The sequence below is a fragment of the Juglans regia genome, chromosome 9 (genome assembly GCF_001411555.2).
Source record: "Juglans regia cultivar Chandler chromosome 9, Walnut 2.0, whole genome shotgun sequence".
NCBI lineage: Eukaryota > Viridiplantae > Streptophyta > Magnoliopsida > Fagales > Juglandaceae > Juglans > Juglans regia.
The window spans coordinates 2,485,804-2,512,780 of record NC_049909.1 but is presented as its reverse complement, the minus strand read 5'-3'; the positions used below and the strand labels follow the sequence as shown (position 1 = coordinate 2,512,780).

Below are 26,977 nucleotides of genomic sequence, written 5' to 3'. Positions count from 1 at the left end.
TTTTTTGGACAGGGTTGAGATAATAAAGCCTTGCATTCTCCCTCGCTCTATCTCTCCGCGCCGAAACAATGGTGAGAATAGCATGCGGTCACGTAATTCCGGCATTGGTTCGTCCATTGAAGTCATCCGTCTCCAGAAACCACTCTCTTCTTCTCACAGAGAAGTCTCACTTTGTAGGCTTTTTCGGTTTCAGCCGGAGGTTCTCTTCTTCATCCTCCAAAATAAGCATGAGCCTTCGAGCCGGCATTGTTGGCCTCCCTAATGTCGGCAAATCTACTCTCTTCAACGCAGTTGTAAGCGCTCTCTCTCTCTCTCTCTCTCTCTCTCTCTACACACACATGCATGTATTTATAATTGGTTGCTGGGAAAAATGTAGGAAACCAATGTTCTGCTGATTCAAAGTATTTGGTTTATCAGAAAAGATTCCTCTTAGTTTCTTTGATTGCTAATGCTCCCCTTAGATGAGGGTGCTGCATTCTTAGGATGAGTTGGTAGGTTCTCAAATCGAAGAAAAACAGAATATGTGTAATGCTCTAATGCTTTTATTGTGTTGAGGGAAACTGAAGAAAATTTCGAGAATTTGAATTTTGGAGATTTTTACTTTTTTAATCAATGGTATAGAGAAACAAAAGTACTCCCTTCAACTATGACCTATCAGATTATTTGCATTATTTCCTATGGTAGTTCGTTTTATCTTGGGAAAAAATTATGAGTTTGTAGAATTTTATGGAAATTGTATGAAATTGTTGTTTCATATAAGTAACTGCTAATATAATTAGTGTTTGTTAAAATCTAGCAATTGCGGCTTTCTGGCCGGTCATGTAACTTGGCTGTGTTTGATTCAAGAAAGTTGGGTTCATGTTTTTGGTGTATTCTTGCGGTACTATCACATTGCTTGCAATATTTGGGAAACAGTTTGAACAAAGCAAAATTACAAAGTTAGTCTTGGTTCTGTTTATGCAATGGTTTTTTCGTATGACTCCAATACTTGCATGAATGTTTTTTTTTTGATCGGTATAAAATTTGGAAATCTAGGTGTCTGTGCCCGGGTTCGAACTCGGGCCTCTAGTGTGAGATTAGCATGATAACCAATGCGTGGATATTTTTTTGATAAGTAAACGTAAATTTATATTAAATTAAGAGCTAAGCATAGCCCAAGTACATAAGAAATATACAATTGAAAACACCTAGTTACAATTAGGAGCTAGAGATGGATACAAGAAAATCATGAAAATTAGCCCCATTGAAAACAATAGCCGAGGTCCAAAGAGATAGGCAATACTTGCATGAATAATTACGGGATACATCAAGGCTTTTGGCTGGATACATCAAGGACAACGAAATAAGACTAGGTTTCCATGAAATTAATATTTTATAGAGTTCCTAATATGCCTATGACAAGTTGGGAGCCAATTATGGGCAAGGAATAATCTAAAATTTTGGCTTTCTCGGCTCTTCATCAAGGCTAACAGCAGATAGGGGTGTTGACTCTTTGGAGAATTAGGTTCTCCTTAGAGAGAAACTTGGAAAAAGCTCCTAGAATTTCACCTAGACTATCTAGGAAAACCAGGCAACAAGTTTTAGGCGCCATTTGGATTGCAAGATGGTCTCATCTCATCTCATCTCAACATTTAAATACCATTCAAACACAAATACTTTCAATTTAAAATCTTTAACTTTTTTATCTAATCATTACAACTTTTCCAAACTTAAAAAAAAAAAAAAAAAAATTCAACTTTTTCAAATCCAAAAACAAAAATAATATTAAAAAATAATATTCTAACAATATTTTAACTTTATAATACTTTTATTCAACTTTTTCTCTCTCCTTTCCCAAAACCCCATAAAACATTTTAATTCAAACCATTTCACTATTATTCACAAATTTATAATCTCATCTCATCTCATCTCATTTCAACATCCAAACGAGGCCTTAGTAGTAAAGGAGTCCTAAATTCTAGGGTTTCACCTAAAATACGGCTGGCAGTCTACTTAGTCAAGATGAATCCTTATCCGAGAAGGATTTTTTGTTTTTGTTTTTCTCTTTCATTCTTTCGACTATTCCTATTAGCACATGGATTGGGTCTTGTTATTTCTTGATTCTACGGTCTGAATAACTTTTTACTCTTCTTTGAAGCCCCAAAATATAGACCAATATTGCTTGGGCCTTCTTGTTTTTTGATTCTAGGGTCTGAATAACTTTTTAACTCTTCTTTGAAGCCCCAAAACATAGACCAACGGTAATTAGAATTAACCCACAAATTAACAAAATTCTCATAAAGTCATGTGTGACCCTTTTATATTTCAGTTGGTTTATATTTTGATTTATTGATAGAATCTTAGATCCAAGATGGAACAACACTCAATAATTTTCATATGTGGACTAGAGTTATGTTTTGATGCAAATAAATAGGGCCTTGCATTGGCAAAGGAACGCACCAATCTAGTCAAGTATATGGTTTGCGTATGACTTCTTACTTCACATCGTATTATGTATCTGCTTGTTGGTTCTTATTCTTTTATTACTTTATTGATCAAGTTACTTGATAATGTGAATATTGGATTTGTGGATCGGTAATATTTATGCTCCTAACCAGTGTTCTTGACATGGTAGTTTTGGATGTGTAGGTTGAGAATGGAAAGGCTCAAGCTGCTAATTTTCCTTTTTGCACAATAGAGCCAAATGTAGGGATTGTTGCTGTTCCAGATCTGCGTCTCCAAGTGCTTTCTGATCTCAGCAAATCTCAGCGGACAGTCCCTGCATCCATAGAGTTTGTAGATATTGCTGGGCTTGTGAAGGGTGCAAGTCAAGGGGAGGTGACATTGCTTGTCTTTTAACAGTTCTAGTTTTCTTTTGGTGTCAACTAATAGTCAATGTTGATTTATTTACTTACTTTTTCATTTGACCATGGTTTGTCTTAAAGAGATTCTATTGCAAATGAATTGTATGCATCAACTAATATATTTTTGATTTTCTCATTGCAGGGGTTGGGCAATAAATTTTTATCACATATTCGTGAGGTGGACTCCATACTTCAGGTTTTTGTGCATCATAAAATATTTGCGTTTGTACATGACTTTACAATAATTTGCTGAACACTCAGTCATGATCATCTAAGAAGAAAGTTTGAATTGAAAATCATGATCTAGTAGTTCATTCAATGTAGGATTGGCAGTGATAGAGACTGCGTAGGGGATTTCAATTAGTGATGATTTTAAATTGAAATAAATTTCTCATGGCCCATTTTTAAATTCTAAAAGGAGTCTAACTTGTTCAATAAATAATAAATGGGATTTAACCTAGTTATTGAGCCTAATTAAGACTCCTATTAATCAACCTCAATAATCTATTGCTCATGGGCTTATCCAATGTGGCCCATTGAAGATAATTTAGGCCCAATAAAAATTATCAATATTTTGACCTTATAATTATTGGACTGGGTCGTTATATGGTCTCTCATGGAAATATAGAGGCCATGTAACGACCCAGCCCAGTATTTTCATAATGGATTGGTGCTTTATGTGCAAAAGGAATGGAGAATCAACAGACCATTTTCTTCTCCATTGTGACGTGGCGAAGACTCTTTGGGATGATATATTTGTAAGGTTGGATATTGCGTGGGTGATGCCTAAGAGGGTGGTGAATCTATTGGCTTGTTGGAATGGAGTAAGGGGAAATCGCCAAGTTGCTGAGGTTTGGAAGATGGTGCCTTTATGTCTTATGTGGTGTATATGGAACTAGAGGAATGGTCGTTGCTTTAAAAATAGAGAATGTTCTTGGGGGGGTATTAGAATTATATTTTATCAATCTTTGTTACTTTGGGCTAAGGCCATTGTATTAGAGGGGGCTAATCTTAATGACTTGTATGCTTCTTTCTTTGCTAGTACACTGTAATTAGATATCTTTCTTTTGTATACTACCTGTGTACTTGGGCTTTGCTTAACTATGAGGTTTAATAAATTTTTCTTATAAAAAAAAAAGAAAAGAAAAGAAAAAGAAACCAATTGGAGTGCCATTCATTAGCACCAAGTAAAAAACTGTGGAGACGAATCAGAGCACACCCTTTCTACCCAAAACCACATCTACTAAGCAAATAGAGTAGGAATTCCCAAGTGATATGATCATAGACCACATCCATATCCAGTTTTCATGGTAGTCCTGGTTCTTCTGATTTAGTTATGCTATCTAGACATTCATTAGCAATAAACACCGAGTCAAATATCTATCTTCCTTTAAAACAAAGGAATTATGAGGTTTCGATTTGTGGGTGTTGATTTTTCACCTCTTAGAGGTTTAGTGAGTGATGCCCCAAAGGATGGTAGAGCTATTTGTGGTTTGGGGAGGTAGATTGTGAGAATAATGATGAACCTCAAGATTCTCGGCACCCTTTATTATTGTTTAATGGTCCACTATATTGTCGGTTTTTTCTCTCTCTTGCTTCCAGGATTTCTAGATCTATTTCTTTTTTCTATCTAGGTGCATCTCTTGTATAGTCTCAGTGTATTGATATATCGCTCTTATTTTTTTGAATAAAACTTATTATATGTATAAAGAACTTTAAGGATTATGGATTGAACGACCATCAATAAATTGTTTTTAATTAGCCCATTCCGCCAATCCCTTTTATCTTGGTGCTATCTTTGATAAATTATCTTATCATTTATGTGAGGAAGTTGCAAAACCAATAATTTTGACGACCCTGTCTGTTTATTAAGGGTAAGTTGGTGCCATTAGTATGTTCCACTTCTATATCATAAGAGGCCTACTAATTATTTTTCAGGTTGTGCGCTGTTTTGAAGATAATGACATTGTTCATGTCAATGGTAAAGTGGACCCCAAAATTGATATCGATGTTATCAACTTGGAGCTTGCTTTCTCAGATTTGGACCAGGTATCTTATTATAGCTTGCTGTGTACGTTTCTGACAAAATTAGGAGCTCGTCAAATTTCAAATCATGTAGCATCATTTCGAATTTTATTGTTATTCCTGTTTCCTGTCCTTATCACAATTTGAATGGATCGACCTAAAATGGATCTTTGGCTTGATTGTATGGCTTGCATTTGTTTTTGTATGCATAATTTCTTCTGGAGTCTTCTCAGTTTTTCCCCATAAATAGAACTAGTTTGAATTACTTCACCGTTATGCAGTACATTTTGTTTATAAGACACGATCTATTAGATTTCTCATTATTTGTTGAAGTGTTGATTTCATTTTAGCTTATGAGGGGTCCTGGCTTCATTTTGCATCTCTTACTAGCGGTCTAAAGCTGGTAGATATATAAAAATGATAAAAGTGTGTTATTGATGTACAAGAATATTTGCATTGTAAGCACCTCAGCCAATATGGAATAGATCTATGCTCTGGGCTACATGGCCTTCTCTATTGTACGTCTTGTTATTTTGAGATTCAGCAGCATTTATACATCTAAATTGGTGCTCCCTTATTCAGTGCTGTTAATGCTGATGCCCTTAAGTCACCCTTTTTTCCAAACACCATGTGAGTGCAACATTTGGATCTCTCTTTATCTTTTATGGATTCCTTATGGTGTGTCTGCTTGTTACACTGTTCCACCCCAGCTGTTGGTAACCTAACCAGTGTTGTAATAAAGGCTTCAATCCAAAACTTGCTTCATGCTAATCCTCAACAGAGCTGTGATGAAGCTTGTGTTGGCTGGTAGAGATCGGCATTTTGTGTTGCTGGGTTTCATTTCAGTGACAGAAGGTATGTGAAGGCAATTTTGTCTGCAATTGTCTTCATCACTTTCATTGCTTTCGTTGTTCTAGAGGTGGACAACAGATTTGACTCATGGTTGCCAAGTTTCCTCTAATTCCATGATGTGAAAGTACATCAAGGAGGTTTTTTGTGATCAGTTGGTGTTGTCTTTGGGGATTTTTCAGTAGCTCATAGTAACAATCTGTAACAACCCTACTTATAAAAAAAAAAAAAAACAATTTGTAACAACCCCAGGAAAGCCTGTAACACCCTCTTCCCCTATAGGGATAGAAATGTCACTTTCATTACCTTATTTGGAGGTAGGTTATAAGAGATCCATAAAGAATAATGCTAGATACGGTCTTAGGGTGTGCAAGCTCTGCACACTCCCTTTGAAAAAAGAGAGCAAATTTAGGACCCACATGAAAAAAACTCATTTTTTAATTGTGGGCCCCATTTCTGTTTCAAAGAGAATATGTGAGACTCTCACATCTTAGGACTATATATAACATTACTCATCCATAAATATCTCATAGGATAAATTAATTGAAACTAACCCCAAGGGGTTGGCCCAAGTGGTGAAGGCTTTGGTTTTGGGGTATTACTCATTTCAAGGTCCAAGGTTCAACACCTCATGGGTGCAAACAATCCTTTGGGGCTACACCACCTGGTGAAAAGTCAGTGATTTAACCAGTTCCGTGTAGGGAAACTTCCGAGGGTGCGGTGCATGGGACTGGGGTTTACTCTGCAGGGATGGGTCCGAAGGGCCCTGCCTTGGAGAGGTTCCCTGACATAAAAAAAAAAAAAATTGAAACTGAGTAGTAATGTAGCAAAATCGCATAAACTCAAAACTTAGTAAAAAATTCTCAATATCATTTGGTTGTACCATATCAAATGCTAAACAATGTGATGAACACATATTGACTAGGACATGGTCTCTATTCCTAGATCTGGCCTACATCCTCAATTTCAACCTCACCAGGGACATATCATATCAAATCAAAGCGAGTCGAATCCTCAATAAATAGGAACACCACAAAGAAAATAAGGTAGAAACAAGTTTCTTTTTCAAATAACATTCATACACTTCCAAAGAACATTTGCACATATCAAAAACCATTTTCCTTTAATCACTTCTCTTATCAGTCGCTTCACTGAATAGTAGCATGTGTCAAAAGTAGACTTTCCAGTATGTGTAAGCTGCTGCTAAGTGGCTTTAACACTCTATTGTGCATCGACTTGCTTTGGCTCGTGTTAGAGCCTTTTTTGTCGCTCTAAATACCTCTGGTCAGTTCTGGTTTTGGGCCCAACGTAAGCTTTTTGGGTTTTTGAATTTTTAAGTGTCTGTGTGTCTCTGGGCTGTCCAACCAGCCCTCTGGTCATAGGGTTTTTACTCCTTATGATTCCAAGACCTGTCTCATCACTTGGAAAAATCGAGTCGCTGTAAAGATAACTCTTTTGGGTTACAAACTATGGTCTTTACTCTCCATATGGAGGTCCATACAGCAGTCGCTAGGAGTTGTCAAAGTGCTGCAATATGCTACATTAATATAAATTTTCTCATTCCTAGATTGTAATATGCTCATAATTCTCCATCCTTCTAACCAAGTCTCAGTGCATGTATTGCCATGTAGTTTGATGTGATCTTGACGCAGACAGGTTTTTAGAACAATTATTTATTTATTGTTTTTTTTTGTTTTCTTGTTACCCAAGAACTCCCATATGCTTCATTTAGACAGCACGTATAAAATTTTGCCCTCACTTGGAAACTTATTTCTACAGCCAATTCATCATGTAACTATCATAAGAACACATTTATAAATCATTAGGGTGAGTCCTTTTTGCAGCAAACCTAGTATTTTATAAAGAAAATTGGTGTGTAAGATTAGTTCTGGTCTTGCAATAAATTTGTGCTACTTAAAAGCTTTTAGGAAGCTGTAACACCCTGTCCCTCTAGGGTTATAAAAGCTATAGGAATTGAATGCTACTAATCTTAAAATCAATTTGCATCGCACCTGTATAAAAGATCCCATTATAGAAGTCGTAAATTGGAAATGGTAGAAATGGGTAGAATTTTGTATCTCTTCAGCTCGTTCTCTATCTTGGTAAATGGCTCTCCGGTGGGTTTCTTCAACTCCTTTCGTGGCCTAAGACAGGGAGATCCGCTCTCTCCTCTACTTTTCTTATTTGTCATGGAAGCTCCCAGGAAGATGATTGAGGGGTTGGTGGATGGTGGGTTACTCCATGGTTTTTCGGTGGGGAATGACGATCTTAACATTTCTCACTTGTTATTTGCTGATGACACGCTTATCTTTTGTAGTGCACACCTTGGTCAAGTCCAAGACTTGAGGGCGCTACTCCTTTGTTTTGCTGTTGTGTCAGGGTTGAGTATTAACCTCGCTAAGTTGGAAATAGTGCCAGTGGGGGCTGCCCCCGATGTGGAGATTTTGCTACTACCTTGGGATGCAAGATATCTTCCCTTCCTATGAAGTATCTTAGCTTACCGTTGGGTGTCTCTTTTAAATCTGAAAGGATTTGGAATGATGTAGTCGAAAGGGTGGAGCATAAATTGGCTGCTTGGAAGAGGCTTTACTTGTCGAAAGGCGGTAGGTTGACTTTGCTTAAAAGCACTATTTCTAACTTACCCACCTATTTCTTGTCTTTGTTCTCACTTCCCACAAAGGTGGCTAACCGCATTGAGAAGCTACAAAGGGATTTCTTATGAAGTGGATTGGGGGAAGAGTTCAAATTTCACTTGGTTAATTGGTCTTCAATTTGTATTCCAATATCTGGGGGAGGTTTGGGGATTCGCCATTGCTGAAATTCAATCAAGCTCTTTTGGGTAAATGGTTGTAGAGGTACCAAAATGAAAGGGAGGCCTTTTGGAGATCGGTTATAGATTCTCAGTTTGGGGAAGCTTGGGGAGGATGGTGCTCGAATGAGGTACGAAGCACTTATAGAGTGAGTTTGTGGAAAAACATTAGGAGCCTTTGGGGGACCTTCTGAGAACATGAACATTTTGTTGTAGGCGATAGTTCGCGTGTCCCTTTTTGGTTTGATACACGGTGTGGTAACCATTTTCTACAAGATACCTTCCCTGCCATCTTTGCGCTTGCAAGAGTAAAGGAGGCTTCGATTGCCAATCTTCATTCTATAGTAAATGGCACCCCTCAATAGAATATTGACTTCATTAAGACAGCCCATGATTGGGAGTTGGAGTCTATTACGGAGTTCTTTGCGGCATTATATTCCGCAAGTATTCTAGGGGGCTCTGGAGACAAGTTGCATTGGAATCATTCTAAGAAAGGTATATTCTCAGTCTTTCTTTTTATCAAAAGCTCACGAACTCCGGTTTGTCTATGTTCGCGTGGAAGAGCATATGGAAGATGAAAGCTCCTTCAAAAGCAATCTTCCTTGTTTGGACAACTTCTTTGGGCAAGATTCTCACCATAGATAATTTGAGAAAACGACGAGTCATTGTCCTAAATTGGTGTTGTATGTGTAAGAAGCATGGGGAGTCGGTTGATCATCTGCTTTTACACTGCGAGGTGGCCAAGGCTATATGGGATAATTTCTTCACAAGAGTCGGATTGTCTTGGGTTATGCCTTGGAGATTGGTGAATTTCCTCGCAAGCTGGATAGGACTATGCGGAGATTCTCTGGTAGCGTCGATTTGGAGATTGGTACCAATATGCATGTGTTGGTGCATTTGGAGGGAGAAAAATGCTAGATGTTTTGATGATCACGAGAGAACAATGGACGAGCTTAAAATTTTCTTTTTTAAGACATTGTTCCTATGGGCGGGGGCTATAGTTTGTAACGGACGTAGTGTCCATGATCTTCTTCTTTCTATTGTATCCTCTAGCTAGGTGTTTTTTCATGTATACTTCCTGTGTATTTGGGCTTTGCCTATTTCTATGAATATATTATCTTTGATTTCCTATAAAAAAAAAAAAAAGTCGTAAAAATCAAAGTACTTTATTGAAAGAAACACATCTCAAAAATAGTTCTCAGCAGCACTTATTGGAAAGACTCAAAAAGTCATGTGCTACAATCACTCAGCACTGAAAAGTAAAGCAACTAAAATCTCAGACTTCTCAAGCCTCCATGCCATCTCCTTGAGCATTATCCTATCCTGTCGCATCCTCATAATATCATCATCTGGGTTAGGCACACATAAAAACAAAAACGAGTTGAATACTCTAAGAACTACATCATACAGTAAACATAGTAACAGTCTAGGTTTTCAATCAAGTATCAACAATCTCAGTTAGCATCATCAACATATCATACATAACGTTAAACCTCCAAGAAATGTACATATGATTATGCTACTATGGAGTTGAGCCTGGAAATGTCTAATTATGCTATTGTGAGTTCCTAATTATCCCCAAACAAGTTTATATCCAAATTTCTTGTGATAAGAACTGGACATTGAATGAACTTGGTTTTGAATCGGAAACTTGCTTATAATGGTTTTCCTACTTGGTCTTTTTTTATTTTATTTTATTTTTTTATGTCTGGCTGTGTGCATTGGCCATGCACACTCTGATGCTTCTCTGTTTTTTAGAGGATGTAGGTTATAAGCCTCTGAATTACATTGTAGTAATTGTTAGAAAATGGTTTTAAATTGCAGTTTCTAATTTTAGAAATTTCTTAATCGGCCTTTGGGTTGCCATCTGTTAACATTTGCCTAGTCTTTTCCGATTGAAAAACATTTATCTGGTGTTCTAGTTGGATGAGTGCCTCATTGTTTCATACCATTATGAGTTAGCATATTGGCCGTGTACACTGTGATGCTTCTCTGTTTTTTAGAGGATGTATTTTATAAGCCTCTGAATTACATTGTAGTAATTGTTAGAAAATGGTTTTGAGTTGCAGTTTCTAATTTTAGAAATTTCTTAATTGGCCTTCGGGTTGCCATCTGTTAACATTTGCCTAGTGTTTTCCGATCGAAAACATTTATCTGGGGTTCTAGTTGGATGAGTGCCTCCTTGTTTGGTACCATTATGAGTTAGCATACTGTCTACTTGGAAAGTGTTCAAGCTAGTTATTCTCTGCAGGGTTCAGCTAAAACTATTTAGCATAATATTTTAGCTAGTGCATTGGGATCATCCCATATATCCTCCTATTACGTGGTCAAGAAATAGTGAAGAAATTTTTGTAAACATACCATTGCTTAACCGAAGTCATTTTACTTATAAAATAAAGATAATTTTACTTGACTAAAAAAGGACTCAGTTCATTTGAATGCCATCAACCTGTTTTTTCTCATTGTTCTGCTAGAACTTTGGGTAACCATGTATGCGCTCATCTAGACTTGATTCTACTAAGGATACACACACACACATGCTCCCACGTGCAATACTGTTTTCTTGTGGTAAAAGATTTCCTTTTTAATGCATTTCTTGGAGAGACAACCCCCAGGCTCTGTACGTAGAGGGCGTTTCAACATTTTGGTTGCCATTTTGCCTTCAAAAACATTGGTTGAGAGCTTTTCCTCTTATTTTGGCAAACAGACATTCCTTCTGATTAATCTTTACGAGCTCTCATTTTTCATTGGACATGATAGCTCACAAGGGTCAGGTGAACAAATAGAACTAAATTGTACTGTCTACAAGTAGTGCAGATTGAGAAAAGGATGGAGAAGCTCAAGAAAGGCAAGGCAAGGGATTCACAATCTAAACTTAAGGTAAGTAATCATGATTCCAAGTTACCATACAAATTGCTCAAAAAAAAAAAGAAAAAAAAAAAAAAGCGAAAAAGGAAAAACGTTACCACTTACCATTCAAGCAGAAAGTAGCTTGTTATTATTGTGTGCCTTCCTCCCCCTCACATGGAACAGCAGCACTGTGCTATTTTATATCATTAACAAAAGTCATCTTCTTGTGTCTTCAACTTGGCGTGTTTTATACTTGTTCCTTTGACTAAATCAACTGAGTTCTCCTGTATAGGTCCGTAGGCTTTGCTAAATCTTTCAAGGAAGCATCAGGGTAGTCCTTGTAAAAGCTTAGTTGGTATTCTGGGCACTGCCGTGGGCTGATCATCATGTCTGATATCTTCTGTTTCTGGGATAGAGTTTTTGACCTCATGTTTTTCTCCTCATCATGAAATTTTGTCAAATACTTCATGGAGGGTAGAAAGTTTGCAATTGACATTCCTTTTGAATTTGAGATCTTAGCTTGCCTAACGATTCCTCTCTACATTCAAGTACTCCACACATGATTAATTTTGTGGTATAAATTTAAGGGTCGAAAGCTAAGAATCTCATCAAAGAGTCTTTTTTGAAGTCTGTCTTTAAGCATCCCTGACTCTCAACATACCAGTTTTTCACTACCTACATCATCCCTACCAAATTTTTTTTTGTTCTCTCCATGTTTATTTGATATGCTTTAAAGTATGTAAGGTGGCTATGATCTTTATACATGCAACCTTCTTTATTCCAGGAGGAAGCAGAGAAGTCTGCCTTGGAAAAAATTCAGCAGGCACTTCTGGATGGGAAACCAGCACGATCGGTAACTTTAACAGAGTTTGAAAAGGATTCGGTAAAGCAGCTTTGCTTGCTCACAATGAAACCAGTAATATATGTTGCAAATGTTGCGGAGACTGATCTAGCTAAGCCCGAAAATAACACTCATGTCACAGAAGTGAAGAATCTTGCATCTGAGTTGAACTCTGGACTGGTGACAATCTCAGCACAGGTTTGGTGACTACTTCTGAACTGAAACCCTTACCATTTAAATTAGTATAAGTTATCTTAGCTGGTGCCTCCGAGCATGTGTTTGCACGTAGTACGAGTGAGGGCATGCTAATGTTATCTTCTGCTTAGACAGTTTTATTTATTTTTATATGACCACTTGGGTGATAGGGGTCTTCCCGATGTTAACAATTACATCAGGCAAGTAAACTAGCGACCTACTTGCAGGTTGAGTCAGAGCTTACTGAACTTCCATGTGAAGAAAGGGTAGAGTACTTAAAGTCTCTTGGTGTCAGTGAAAGTGGTCTTGGAAACCTAATTAGAGCAACATATAGCCTTCTGGGGCTGCGTACATACTTCACTTCTGGCGAGAAGGTGATGTGGAGAAGTTTATATTATTAAATGTTATATTCCCTTCATATATTAAAACAACTGTCTTCCATTGTTTTGTGCAGGAAACAAAAGCATGGACCATACTTGCAGGTTAGCTTTTGTACTTTGTACTGCTGCATGTCAAAGATGTCTTACAATGATGATAACTTCTATTTAGTAGGCCTTGACATCTGTTTTTTTTTTTTTTTTTAAATAAGTGGTGGGCCTTGACTTGTTCCAAGCAAGTACCACATTTCTGCCAGGAGTGGGTCAGATATGATGAACAACTTGTCAAAAAAAAAAATAGTTTGATTAGTAGTTGTATGAGAGAAGAACTTTTCCATTGGAATAACCTGGGCGTTAGGCGATGTATATTCAGGATATTCAGTAGACTTATTCCTTTAGGACACTCTGATTCTGTCAGATATTTGTCTGATTGTTATTCTTTATTTGTTCAGGCATGACAGCACCTCAAGCTGCTGGAGTTATCCACTCAGACTTTGAGAAAGGTTTCATTCGAGCCGAGACAGTAAGCATTCTGATTGTTCCCTTTTCTTTTACTTTTTCCCCCTGTAGGGAATAAGATCTTTGCTCAAAATTATTCATCGTATTTTTTTAATATTTTAGCACTTTAAAAATGTTAATTAAAATACAGTAGGTAATATTCCTGGGGGAGAAAAAGAAGGGAACTTTAGTTTCCTTGGAATCTTAAATGTCTCACGAGTTATGTTTTGGGAGAGAGAAGTTATTTTCGGGGTCAATTACAATGAGCTGTAAAAGCTTTTGGTGCATAGTGATTGATTGAAAAGGGCTGTGACAAGTGGAGAGCATAAGAGTTTTTTTTTAATAGTAAAACAAGGATTTTATTGAAGATATAAATAGGCCTAGCCCGAGTACATGACACATATAGAAGAGTGACACCTAAGCATGAGTGTCCAATGATACAAGAAAATCATGCCTATTCAAGTGTAACGTCCCAAGGAAAGGCCAAACCACATGGTCTATACTCCAAAAAAATTAGTCAATGATACAAATTGGAGCCCCATTAGAATATCATAAAGAGCAAGAACTTCTCCTTCCTAAGCAATGTAGGATCCCATACACCACCTACCTTATCCTCTTATCATATGGGGTATCACAATCTCCCTCCTTAAATTCCCAACGTCCTCGTCTGGCCCATCCGTCGTAGGTGGCACGTCTCAAGTCTCACATTTTTGGTTGGGATAGGCTTTGATACCATTTGTAACGCCCCAATGAAAGGTCCAAGCCACATGACCTATACTCTAAAAGGACTAGTCAATGATACAATTGGAGCCCTATTGGAACATTTTAAAGAGTAAGAATTTCTCCTTCCCAAGTAATGTGGGATCCCATATACCACCTACTTTATCTTCTTATCGTATGGGGTATCACATCAAGCCATTCTAGCCACAGTGAACCAGTCAGGGCATACTCTTGACCACTTTCTTGATCTCTTCCTCCACCAAAGGCCTTTCTAGCCATTTCACTTCCTGTGATTCAAAAGAATCAAAAGCAAGTCCATCAAGGTTCAGTCTCCAAGAGAAATGCTTAGAGAGTAAGTGCTCATAATATTGAATGATATGATCTGTGATCTCTGGAAGATTTGAAAAGACTGCACAATTCACCACCATCGTTTCAATGACGTTGTTCCTCTTGTGAGAGTTAGCTACACGATGAAAGAACTTGGTACGCTTTTCTACCTCTTTCAACTATAAAGCGCTTGACTTTTGTCTCGTTGATATTTCTTCTATTAGGATCACCCTTTCTAGGTCCATAGTCACCTGAGTTTTGCAGACTCTCTCAACATCCGAGAGAATCCTAACCTCCTCCACACCTTCCAAACATGGAAGATAAAGAGTTCTTTTGGAGTTCCACATTGTCTAACACCTACTTATTACAAGCCTTTAAGTCTTTCTTTAACACGTTAAGCTTACAAGCCAAGATGTAACTAGGGGTGCCAAATAATGTGTAAGAGGACCACGACTATTGAACTCCATCAACAAACCCTTTAGATCACAACCACATATTTTTAAACTTGAAGTATACAAATTCCATGAATCTCCCCACAATCAATGATTATAGGGAAGTAATTTGAGCACAACCTGGGAAGTCGTTTTTGGATTAGATCTAGGTAGGGATCAAAATCTTTATAGGATTGCTAGGGATCAAAATGCAGCTGTGGCAGATTCTCTCTTATACGAATAATAATATTCAGTGGAAGTGAATGTTGTTTCTGATTTTTTGGGAAGACTTTATAATTCAAGAGTGGTGCAGGGAAGGGAGGAAAGTCTGCTGTGGGATCATGTAGGAAATTCCAGATTTCAGTTAGTTCTTTTTATAGGTGTTAACTTGTCACTGTGGCTGTGAGTTCCCTTGGAAAAGCATATGGAAAGTGAAGGTTCCTACTAAGGTGGCGTTTTTCTGTTGGGCAGTTTCTCTTGGTAAAGTTTTGACCACGGATAACTTAAGAAAGTGTGCTATGTTTTTAGTGTGTTGGTGTGTCATGTGTAAGAAAGATGGTGAATCTGTAAATCATCTTTTCCTTCAATGCGAGGTGGCAGGTCTTTGTGGAATGAGGTTTTTGGTCGGACGGGATTAGATTGGGTGATACCTAAGGAAGTGGTGGATCTACTTGCATGTTGGTATGTTTTTGAGGGAAGAAAACGAGTTGCTGCCTAATGGAAGATGATTCCTTTGTGCTTGATGTGGTGTCTTTGGCTGGAAAGGAATGGGAGATGCTTTGCAAACAAAAAAGGTTCTTTGGGAGAACTTAGGGATTTCTTCTTTAGTACTTAGTGTTTGTGGGCCAAGACTCTTGTACTGAATGATGAACCTTTTCCGAATTTGTATTTTTTTTTTTTTTTAATTCTCTAGTGTGTAATAGGTATTTCCTTTGTATATGTCTTGTGTACTTGGGCTTTGCCTATTCTTGGTAAGAAAATTTCTTATTAACTATAAAAAAAGGGGATACCAAGAATCTATCTATTCTCGACCAAGAAGGATGCTCATGAGTATTAGACCACGTATAAGCACTGCCAACTAGAGGGATGTCCAGTAGGTTTAGCTTGAAGATGAAATCAGAGAAATCAATCATGGCCGAGTTGAGGCTAGAAACCAATGTTTTGAATACCGTACCGGACGTTGTACCGGTCAAGGCACTGAAACGAAATATTTCGGTATCGGTACCGTTTCGGGATAGCGTTTCGGGATAACATTTCGGAATAATCGATATATAAATAAATTATATTTCAAAATTATATTCCAAAATAATAATTTATATATAAATAAATTATATATAAATATATATATATATAAATTATAAATAGTCTAATCTGAATTAAGGGTCAAAAAATGAGCTTGTAGTTCGAAAAAAAAAAAAAAAAACGAAGGCCGAAATATTGGCCGGTACAGGCTGAAACACAGGCCGGTACAAGCAGAAACACAGGCCGAAACGGCCGGTACGAAATACAGGTAGTACCTGTACCGGCCCAGTGGCCGGTACGGCAAATACCGGCATTACCGGCCGGTACGAAACGATTTTTAAAACTTTGCTAGAAACACCTGATCTTTCACTTGGAAATCAAATGACATTAAAGTCACCCCCGATGCACCACGAAATGCCTCAGACTACAGGTTTTTCAGCTGCTTTACACCCTAGTAAACCTGTTTCTCCAAGCAAGTCAAGCACATATTTTCTTTGTGAAACAAAAATACCTTTTCTTGACCTTGCAAATTCCATACCGAGAAAATACTTCAAGTCACCCAAGTCTTTAATCTCAAATTCATTAGCAAGCATCTGCTTTAATTTCTCAAGTTTCTTGCTGTCATTACCTGTCAAAATAATATCTTCAACATAGACAATTAGAATGGCAACCTTCCCTTCACTTGAGTGCTTATAGAACATGGTGTGATTAGCTTGACCTTGGCAGTAACCATGACCCTTTACAGCCTTCCCAAAGAGTTCAAACCAAGCTCTCGGAGATTGCTTGAGCCTATAGAATGATTTTTTTTCAGTTTACACACCTTATCTTTGCCAAGATTACCTTCAAAACCTGGTGGTAATTCCATAAACACTTCATCCTCTAGATCTCCATTTAAAAAAACATTTTTTACATCCAACTGGTATAAGGGCCAGTTAGAATGTATAGCTAAGGAGAGTAACACTCTGATTGAGTTTATCTTGGCCGCTATAGCAAAAGTTTCTTGATAGTCAATTCCGTATGTTTGTGTAAACCCTTTTGCTACGAGTCTCGTCTTATATTTCTCTATACTGCCATCAGCCTTGCATTTAACTGTAAACACCCATTTGCAACCTACAGTTTTCTTTTCCTTTGGTAAATCAATAATTTCCCAAGTACCGTTGTTCCGTAGTGCATTCATCTTTTAAAAAACTACTAACTTCCTATCCTGATGATCCATAGCTTCCTGAATGGTCCTTGGAACAAATAGGTGAGAAATATTGGATGTAAAGGCCTTATGATTATGAGAGAGTCTGTGATATGATAAATATTTGGCAATGGGGTGTGTGGTACAGGTTGTAACTCCTTTCCTAATGGCTATAGGTACATCAAGGTCAGTAGATTGCTCAACTATAAGTGTAGTAGAAGGATTACCTGGGATTTCCAAATAACCAGTTTTTAGAGGTGATGATTGATTCTGCTCTGGAATTGTGGGATGATCCTTAGTATTAGAACGATACCTGCCTCTAGCATAAACACGAAGCTCAGAAGAGGGATTATTCTGTAGCAATTCTCCCCCTGTTTGTGATTCCCTTATGCTTTGTATAGGCAGATTGTGATTTCCATTTTTTTCACTATTTAAAATTTTAGTTCCTTGAATGTTTTGTAGAGGGATGTCAATGTCAAGGAAAACATTAGGCATTGGTATAGAAGTTTTCCAAAACTGAAACTGATCTTCACTACTCTCTTTCTCCCCCTGAAGATAAGTTTGGTTAGATAAGACTGATTTTCAACAAAAACGACATTCATACAGATGTGATTTTTTTTTTGTTTTTGGATTCAAACATTTGTACCCTCTCTTATTGGGAGCATATCAAAGAAACACACATTTTTCAGCCCTAGGATCAAGTTTAGATCTAAGATGAGCTGGAATATGAACAAAAACAGTGCATCCAAATACTTTTAGAGGCAGATAAGAAATTATCCTATTATCAGGAAAGGATTTTTTTGGGCATGCCAAAGGAGTGATATACTGCAGCACACGGGTAGGCATTCTATTAATAAGGTAACGAGCAGTTAGAATAGCATCCCCCCACAAATATTTTGGAATATGCATAAAAAACATTATAGCCCGTGCAACTTCAAGTAAATGACGATTTTTTCTTTTAGCGATGCCATTTTGTTGTGGGGTGTCACGACACATGGATTGATGCTGAATCCCTCTTTCTTTCAAAAAATTTCCCAAAACTTGGTTGGAATATTCTGTACCATTTATCTGTACGAAATATGCTTATTTTTGTATGAAGTTGATTTTCGATCATGCTATAAAAATTCTTGAATAATATTTCAACTGCAAATTTACATTCATCAAATATACCCAACAAATCCGAGTATGATCATCTATAAAAGTAACCCCTAGGGGTTGGCTCAAGTAGTAAAGGCCTTTGGCTTGGGGGTATGCTCCCCCTAGGTCCAAGGTTCAAATCCCCTTGGGTGCAAACAATTTATAGGGGCCACACTCCCTGGTGAAAAGTCAGCGATTTAACCAGTTCCATGTGGGGAAACTTCTGAGAGTGCGGTGCACGGGACCGGGGTTTACTATGTAGGGGTGGGTCCGAAGGGCCCTGGAGAGGTTCCCCAACATAAAAAAAAAAAAAATCATCTATAAAAGTCCCAAACCATTTTTTTTCCGGATAAGGTAGTAACCTTAGAGGGATCCCAAACCAATGTTTTGAATACCGTACCGGATATCGTACCGGTCAAGGCACTGGAACCAATATTTTGAATACCGTACCGGAAGCCATACCGGTCAAGGCACTGGAACAAAATTTTTCAATACCGGTAGCGTTTCGTGTACCGTTTCGGGATAGTCGATATATGAATAAATTATATATATAAATATATATAAATTATATTCTAAAATAATAGTCTATATATGAATAAATTTTATATATATATATATAAATTATAAATAGCCTAGTTTAAATTGGGGGTCAAAAAATAAACTTGTAGTTTGAAAAAATGAAAAAAAAAAAAAACTGAAGGCAGAAATATCGGCCGGTACCGGCGGAAATATAGGCCGGTATAGGCCGAAATTGAGGCCGGTACGAAACATATATGGTATCTATACCGGCCCAGCGGCCAGTATGGAAAATTTCTGCCGTACTGGCCGGTATGGTACGAAATTTAAAATAGTGACTGGAACAAAATATTTCGGTATCGGTACTGTTTCGTGTACCGTTTCGGAATAGTCGATATATGAATAAATTATATATAAATATATATAAATTATATTCCAAAATACTAGTTTATATATGAATAAATTATATATAAATACATATATATAAATTATAAATAGCCTAGTCTGAATTAGAGGTAAAAAAATAAGCTTGTAGTTTGAAAAAAAAAAAATTACAGGCTAGTATAGGCCGGTACGAAACATATATGATACCGTACCACAAATACCGGCCGGTACTGTACGAGATTAAAAACAATGCCCTAAACATCACTATGAATCAAATAAAAAGGTTTTGATGCACAGTAGCCTTTTGAATTATAAGGAACTCGATGACTTTTTGATAAATGAAAAACATCACAATGAAGGGAAGTACAATCCAAATTTTTAAACAGACTAGGCAACACATTTTAAATAAGAAAAACTAGGATGTCCTAATCTAAGATGCCAAAGCATTGCCCAGGGATTGAACTAGTACTACCACTCAAGCCCTGAGCTTGTTTATTGCTGAATGGGTATCATCAAAATAATTAAGACCATTGATCATCCTAGCACTGCCAATCATTGCCCCCGAGCTTTGGTCTTGAAATTCATAGAGAGAATCAAAGAATATGATATGGCAGTTAGAATCATGGGATAATCTACTAACTGACAGAAGATTGCAAGTAAGTTTAGGAACATGAAGGACAGATTTTAATTCTATTTTCCTGGAAATTCTAATTGAACCTATTCCTGCAATGGATGAAAAACTCCCATCTGCAATCCTAACCTTTTTATTACTCGGACAAGGATAATAAGATTGAAACAATTGAGATATACTGATCATATGGTCGGATGCACCTGAATCAATAATCCATGGTGCAAAGGCTAAAGAACTAGAATAGGCACTCGACATATTACTTGCTTGGGCCAAGGAACCAATAGAAGTACCAGATATCGGATTGGATTTCAGCAGTTGAAGAAGTTGATCCATTTGCTCTGAACTTAGAACATTGGTTTGGGCTTCATTTGCTCTAGGAATCACTTGGTTGTGTCCAGGTTCAGGTTTGCTGCTCTTCTAATTTGCTGGTTTTCCATGTAGTTTCCAGCCGGTTTCTCGGTATGGCGTTGCTTATTACAATAGTCACCATATTAGAGATTTTTTATGGATATGACTGTTGTACAGAGGCATTAGCAATAGCCAAAACAGTAGGAGTAGCAGCAACCTGAGCCGAGTTCTCCACTGTTCCATGAACCCCTTTTTTCTTTAGCATAACATTCCAACGACAATCTTCACGTCTCACTTCAGAAAATACCACTCCGATTGGAGGCAGAGGTTGTCTACCAAGAATCCTCCCCCTGACTTCATCAAACTCATCATTGAGTCCAGCTAAGAATTTAAAAATTCTTGCATTTTTCACCATCTTCTTGTTGTAGTTGCAATCATCAGGGCTTTTCCATTCATAATCATTGAATAGAGATCCAAGTCCTGCCAGAGTCCCTTAAGGACATTAAAATACTTAGTCACACTGTCTTCCCCTTGTTGGGTCTTGCCTATTTTTTGCTGCAATTCATAAATCTGAGAATAATTTCCAAGGTCAGAATACATCTGACTAACATTATCCCAGAGTTCTTTGCAGTAGGATAGCACATGTAATTAGCGCTAATATCTTCATCCATTGCGTTCACAAGCCAAGCCATAATCATGGAATTTTCAGCATCCCATATAGCATATGACGGGTCTGCTATGACAGGGGCCTTGGTTTCACTAGTAAGGTTCCCAATCTTACCTCTCCCGTAGATATACATTCAAAGTTATTGAGACCATCTCAAGAAGTTGGCTTCATTGAGATGGATATTTGTGATTTGGACTGAATGGGGTTTGGTATGGGCTACTTTGGCTTCAGTTTTGGTGTTGACCACAGGTTCAGGTCTGGCTATGGTGGAAGTTTCGGAAATTTCAGACATAATGGAGGCTGAACAGGGTTAAGGCAATAAGGCCTAGGTTTAGGCTATGACTGGCGAAAGGAAAAGAGAACCAGGCTCTTGATACCATCTAGAAGTGGAGAAGAATTGGTATAGTATTTCTTATTTTTAAAATGAGCTGCACTACTGTGCCGCTTGCAGCTTACCACTGCAATTGACCGCTAGTGTAAAAGTAGTATTTTTTTTTATTCACATTTTTTTATCATTTTTAAATATTTAAAAAAATATAAAAAATACATCAATACACTAAAAATTACTTCCTTAATCATTAAGTAAAAAAAAAAAAAAAAAATTCACTGAGCTATCAAATGGAGCAGTAACAATTGGGCGGCATAGTAGTTTTTTTTCTTTTAAAATAAGGTACAATCCGTATGTTTTTTAGACTACAAGGATAAGCTAAAATGAAAGAATAATAAAGGAAAGAATAACAATTGCTAACAAATCTCAAGAATAATAAAGGAAAGAATAACAATTGCTAACAAATCTCCCAGAATATCTCCTAGAATATCTCCTAAGAATATTTACATAATTACAGAAATTTCTCCTATAATCCAGTGTTGACTGGATAAATTTGGAAACTTTCCAACATTATATTATCCAGATGAGTGCCAGTACGGATTGAAATGAATTTTGACATCATAGCTAGAGCACGCCAGGTGTCCCATTCCAGAAAAATATCTCCCTCCATAGCAACTTGATAACACTTTTTATTTGTTACTAAAACTTTTTAGGGTCTTCATGAAATCAGACCCTCAGGTCTCAACCCCAAATTATGACATTGGTGCTGCCGCTTTTTCAGACGATAGGTAAAAATCTCGGAATGCAATTTAAGTCACTAGCCTATGGGCCTTCTTGGTCGAGAATAATTCTCATTCTTGCATCCTGATTAAAAGTATGCTTCAAATGGCCAATGAGCTTCCCTCTTACCAAAAAGAAGAATTGGGTGGAGGAACTTACGTGTCACAAGTTCAAGACCTCTCGAGTGCGTATCTTACCTATCAGAAAGAAAAAAAAAATGCATTCTTCAAAATGGATATTTTTTATTTATTGTTTATCCTACGATAGTTCTGAATCTTCTGATAAAACAAACATCTGTTAGCTTGGTCTTTTTTAGTCAATAGGTAGGCACTCAGAGAAATTGATCTATTGTATATCTGGCTATAAACTAGGGATTTTATTGCTCATTGAAGTTTCTATGGAGGTTCAGCTTACTAAGGCCAGTTTCCTTTTTGGCCTTCTATTTTGCCTTCCACTTGGTAATATGCATAGTAACAACCTGTTTTATTTATCAGGTGGCTTATGATGATTTTGTTGCTGCTGGTTCACTTGCTGCTGCAAGGGAGAAAGGACTTGTGAGTTTGTTGCTTGACCATTGTTATTTATTTTATTGAATAAAAATTCATAAGATAGGATGAAAAAGACAACTTTCTGTTGTTTCTGATACTCATTGTGCCTACCATTGAATTGACTTGGATATTCATCTGTCAATGATGGGTTTTTGGAGTCTGCTTATGTCAATTCACCAATTTGAACTAAACAATTAGCATGCTTACATGTGAGAATGAGACCATCTAGGGATCTGAGTATTAGTAAGAGATTGTTTTGTGATAGGTAAAAGAATTTTATTAATAAAATTTAAATTGGCGTAGCCCAAGTACACATGATGTATACAAGAGAAGACACCTTGTCAAGAACTAGAAATAGATACAAGAAATTCATGAATAAGAGGGATGTGTTCCATTTAATCAACTTTATAAATTTCTTTACATACGAAATCTCTGCATGGTGTACACCTAGGAAATTTTGATAATTTTGCTTTTTTGGACCAACTAGAGATTAGAGAAAGCTGTCGTGGACATTTATCAATATTTTCATGTGTGAACTAGTTTGTCAAGGAATGCTACATTAAGGTTATAATTATATTTTTGTGATGATTTTTATAGTCTTATGGATGTTATGAAAGGCCGATGAACCCTATATTTTTAATAACTATCTCAAATACCGAGGGAAGGGTATGACAGTGACAGCTAGTTTACACATGCACTAGGGGAGAAATCATGTGACACAAATTATCCACCTGAATGCCCTGCACAAGAAAATGAAGTTCTTTACCTCCTTGCAATGATTAGGGTATACCATAACATAGAAAACATCAAGGAACTTTTCACATTCGCAGCAAAAGAGAGGATTTTCAAATCATAAAGAAAACTTAGAAAAGTCCCCTTTGGTTAGACGTCCCACAATGAGTTGCAACCACTGCAGTCACAGCTTTTGACTTTTTGCACATTGGGAAACTCCCAAAACCAGCTTTCGCAGATTGTTTCACCCTAGCTTCATCTCCACAATGCACTTAAAATAGTCCCAGATCCTTTGGAGCTCATGTGCAAACCTTTCCCATATCTTCGCTTCTCTAACTCCTGGCACAGCAATTGAGTCCTTTTTCTTCCACTCTTTCCAAAGTCAGCTATGGCCAAACAGAGACACTTGATCTTAGAACCTCACTGTGCGACAAATGCCCTGTGGCCAACTGTAGATGATTTAACAAACTCCTTGGTCTCCTTCTGAAGTAAAGGTTCCACGGTGGTCAATAAGCAGCTCCTAGTAACCTTGCCAAGAGATACTGAACTACTAATTACCTTTGATATTTTCAGAAATCTTGATTAATTGATGCCCTCATCTGCTGAAAACTCAAGATATTTTGTCTCAATCACCATCCAGCTTGAGAAACCCATCATCACATACCTAAACAAAAAGTTATACATGTAAAACTGTTGGGAAAAAAGGTGCAGTAGTGGTGGGAACAAGGGAAGAAGAGAATGATTCTCATCTTGCAATTAGGGTTTCAGAAAATTACAATAAACCTGAACACATTTGTAGGGAAAGGTTTTTGGGTATGTTTTTAAGGAATTTGAAGAGAGAAATTGATGAAAAACAATTGGATTTCTTAGCTGAAAGGGAGCAGCAGATCTGGAGGTGATTTCTGGTGTCTTTTTTTCTGGCTCAGGGTCTCTGAGTTGGAAAGGTTTGGGTTTGAGAGCTAGAGAAGTTCTAGAGGAGCAGCAGACTTGGGCAAAGGATCTGATTTTCGCTTTTGAAGATTAATGTTTCCTTTTAAAACTACTCAACAATCCTGAGCACATCAAATAAAACTCAGACAAATAACACCCATGAAAATACCAAAAGTATAATTCAAACAAAGTCTTATAAACCAAAAGGGAACCGTAGGTTTCCTGATACAACAGGAGGGGCGTGTTTGATTTCTTCAAAGTTGCAATTGCCGCCTCAGAAAATTCATGTGGTTTGCTCCAGGCTATACTTTAGGGGATTGAGTTCTAGTTGAACTTTTATATTTTTGGTTTGTCGTTTACCTCTTTCTAGTACTAGGTGTGTGCATTAGAAGATGGGGAAGGCATAGTTTTTACATAAATCCATAATTAGCCGGGGGTTTGGGGCGGTTGAAGGGAAGAAAGTGCTCCTCACTTGAAGATGCTTGATGGAAGGCTTTTCATCATGTCTTTTCCCTAGAATGTGGTGCACAAACTTCTTGGCAAAGTATCAGAGTACCGAGATCAATTCTCTTGACCGTATCCCGTTTGGGGATTCTCAGTTTTGGACCCTATATTATGAAGCCTAGCGATAACATTTTGGGACCAAAAAGAAAAACCGTTGTAGGTTTCCCACTGTTCTGTTTGATTCCTGCTCTCCATCCTCACCAGTTGTCAGTTCATTGAATTTGGAAGCTGTTCCTTGGGCACTTGAAATCAGGGTTCTTCCTTGAACATTTCATAGTAAGAGATGTGAGGTTATTGAATGGAAATTTTAATTTCATATTTGACATGATGGACATAAAATGATTAATGATAACTGGCGCACACGCGCACATATATTACCTGAAAAGAAAAACAAGAGAAAAATACTCTTCTCCAGTATTTATATCATTAATGGCGTCCTTTTGATTTTTGCAGTTACGATCTGAGGGTAAAGAATACATTGTACGTGAAGGAGATGTAATGCTGTTTCGTTTCAATGTATAATGCCTAATATTGTTGTGGCTGTAGTTATTTAATTATTCCTCAACCCAGTAAGCTGGCAAGAATTTTGATATGGAAGAAACGAAGGTATTTCTTACCGAGTAAAAGTTGGATTAAATTTATGTCCATGATTACACAATTAGAAAATGTTCTTTCTGCAGAAAATGATCTGAGGGTATCACTATTGGGTTCTTTCTAACATTTTGGTACTGTATTTGCTTTTTTCCGCTACTTTATATTTTTGTTCATTATCTTCTTCCTCATTGTTCCCATACTTACTCCAATAATTACACGCATGTCAACAAGTAACCACTGTAGTTGCCTAACGGATTGAGATTTCCTACAATTTTCTTACAACATGTGGATCCTATTGCATTAAATGTTGTCCATGGGCAATGTACACACTGCTCTCTTCAAATTATAAAAAACATTTGGATTAGAAAATGGTAGGAAATCTTATACCTTGTCTAGCTTGAGTTGTCTCGGACAATATGGTTATGTCGACAGGTGCAATGAAGGTGGAACCAATTCGCAACAGTTTAGACCAGGTGGACATAACCATTCATGTTATGTAGCCTTAAGTGTTTTAGTCTGTGTCGTAGATGGGCCGATTCTTTGGACGGTTAGTGTTATTTAGTCTGTAATTGGTATTTCAGAACTGGCCTTAGGCCTCTTGTTTGTTTTTTAACATTTGCTAGTCTCTGTTATCTTGCCTAGTAGTGTATACGAGGAAGGGGGGCCAGATAGGATCTTTTATATTTTGAATAGGTAAATTTTTAAAGTTTGTTAAACCTTGTGGCCCCTCGAACTCACCCATATGTATGTGGAATTCAATTTGTTCAATTACTTCTTCACCTTTTAATCACTATCATCTTCCCAATCTCTTTATTATACTATTACCCAGTAATTTCCAGTAGGAAGCGAGTGAGAACCATAATAATTGGTATCAGAGAGCCGACGATCCATGGAGGACGGAACACGTTTCGAGCAGCAATGAGAAATCTTATAGCGGCAGGTAGACTCTCATGAGAAGAGTCTTCAGGAGATCAAGAAACACTTGAACCAGTTCACGGAGATGGTGCTGAAGTTGATGGCAAATCAGAATAATATTCATAATCGGAATATTGTTATAGAAAAATCAGCGGATTCAACGGAAGGAAAACAAAAATAAGTAGTTATTGAAGAAAAAGTCGCAATCGATGATGACCTCGCTAGCTCCGTCACGAACAAATCAGAAGAGACTGCAAAGTTGTTTCCGAATCTGTTCGGGCGATTGTCAGCAAAGTTGGTTCCCGGCGAATCAAATGTTTTTTGTGCAAAGCATTTGATTGGCAAGAGGTACAATGAACCCTCCGTGCAAAGCGGCCTAAAGTTGTGGCCATTCAAGGTGACTTCTGGTCCAAGGGATAAAGCCCATGATTGTGGTCCATTACAAGGAAAAAAGGAAGCAATATTATGTTGAAGAAATTTCTTCCATGGTTCTCATAGAGATGGAGATGTCTAAGGCATACCTGGGTACAGCCATTAAGAATGCAGCTGCCATGTTTTGAAGCAGTGTCTGGTTTAAAAGTGAACTATAATAAATCTGAATTGGTGCCGATTGGAGAGGTTTAAAATATTAGGGAGTTGACTGACACACTGGGTTGCTAGATAGCGTCTCTTCCTATGACATACCAGGGACTACCTTTGGATATAGCTTCGAGGGCGTGCTCGATTTGGGATATAGTGATTGAAAAAATAAAGAGGAGACTGGCAAGGTGGAA

The 26,977-nt window shown here is 37.4% G+C and overlaps 1 protein-coding gene across 2 annotated transcripts; it reads left to right on the top strand.

Annotated features, from left to right (window-relative positions):
- Positions 1-25,413, top strand: LOC109011458 (ribosome-binding ATPase YchF). 2 transcript variants are annotated; one of them, XM_035694283.1, is made up of 11 exons: positions 1-293; positions 2,629-2,817; positions 2,986-3,039; positions 4,782-4,892; positions 11,344-11,406; positions 12,161-12,415; positions 12,640-12,786; positions 12,867-12,894; positions 13,242-13,312; positions 22,476-22,535; positions 25,149-25,413. In XM_035694283.1, exons 1-11 carry the CDS (start codon positions 69-71, stop codon positions 25,215-25,217), a joined length of 1,272 nt encoding a protein of 423 aa, XP_035550176.1. In that variant the 5' UTR covers positions 1-68; the 3' UTR covers positions 25,218-25,413. The 2 variants fall into 2 exon arrangements, with proteins under 2 accessions (XP_035550176.1, XP_035550177.1); XM_035694284.1 differs by having other exon boundaries at positions 12-293; positions 2,986-3,021.
- Positions 25,414-26,977: the final 1,564 nt, after the last annotated feature.

Coding starts and splice junctions, on each gene's coding strand:
- LOC109011458 (XM_035694283.1), top strand. CDS start 69: ATGGTGAGAATAGCATGCGGTCACGTAATTCCGGCATTGGTTCGTCCA. Junction 12,416..12,639: donor TGGTGACAATCTCAGCACAG/GTTTGGTGACTA, acceptor ACCTACTTGCAG/GTTGAGTCAGAGCTTACTGA. Junction 13,313..22,475: donor GTTTCATTCGAGCCGAGACA/GTAAGCATTCTG, acceptor TTTATTTATCAG/GTGGCTTATGATGATTTTGT.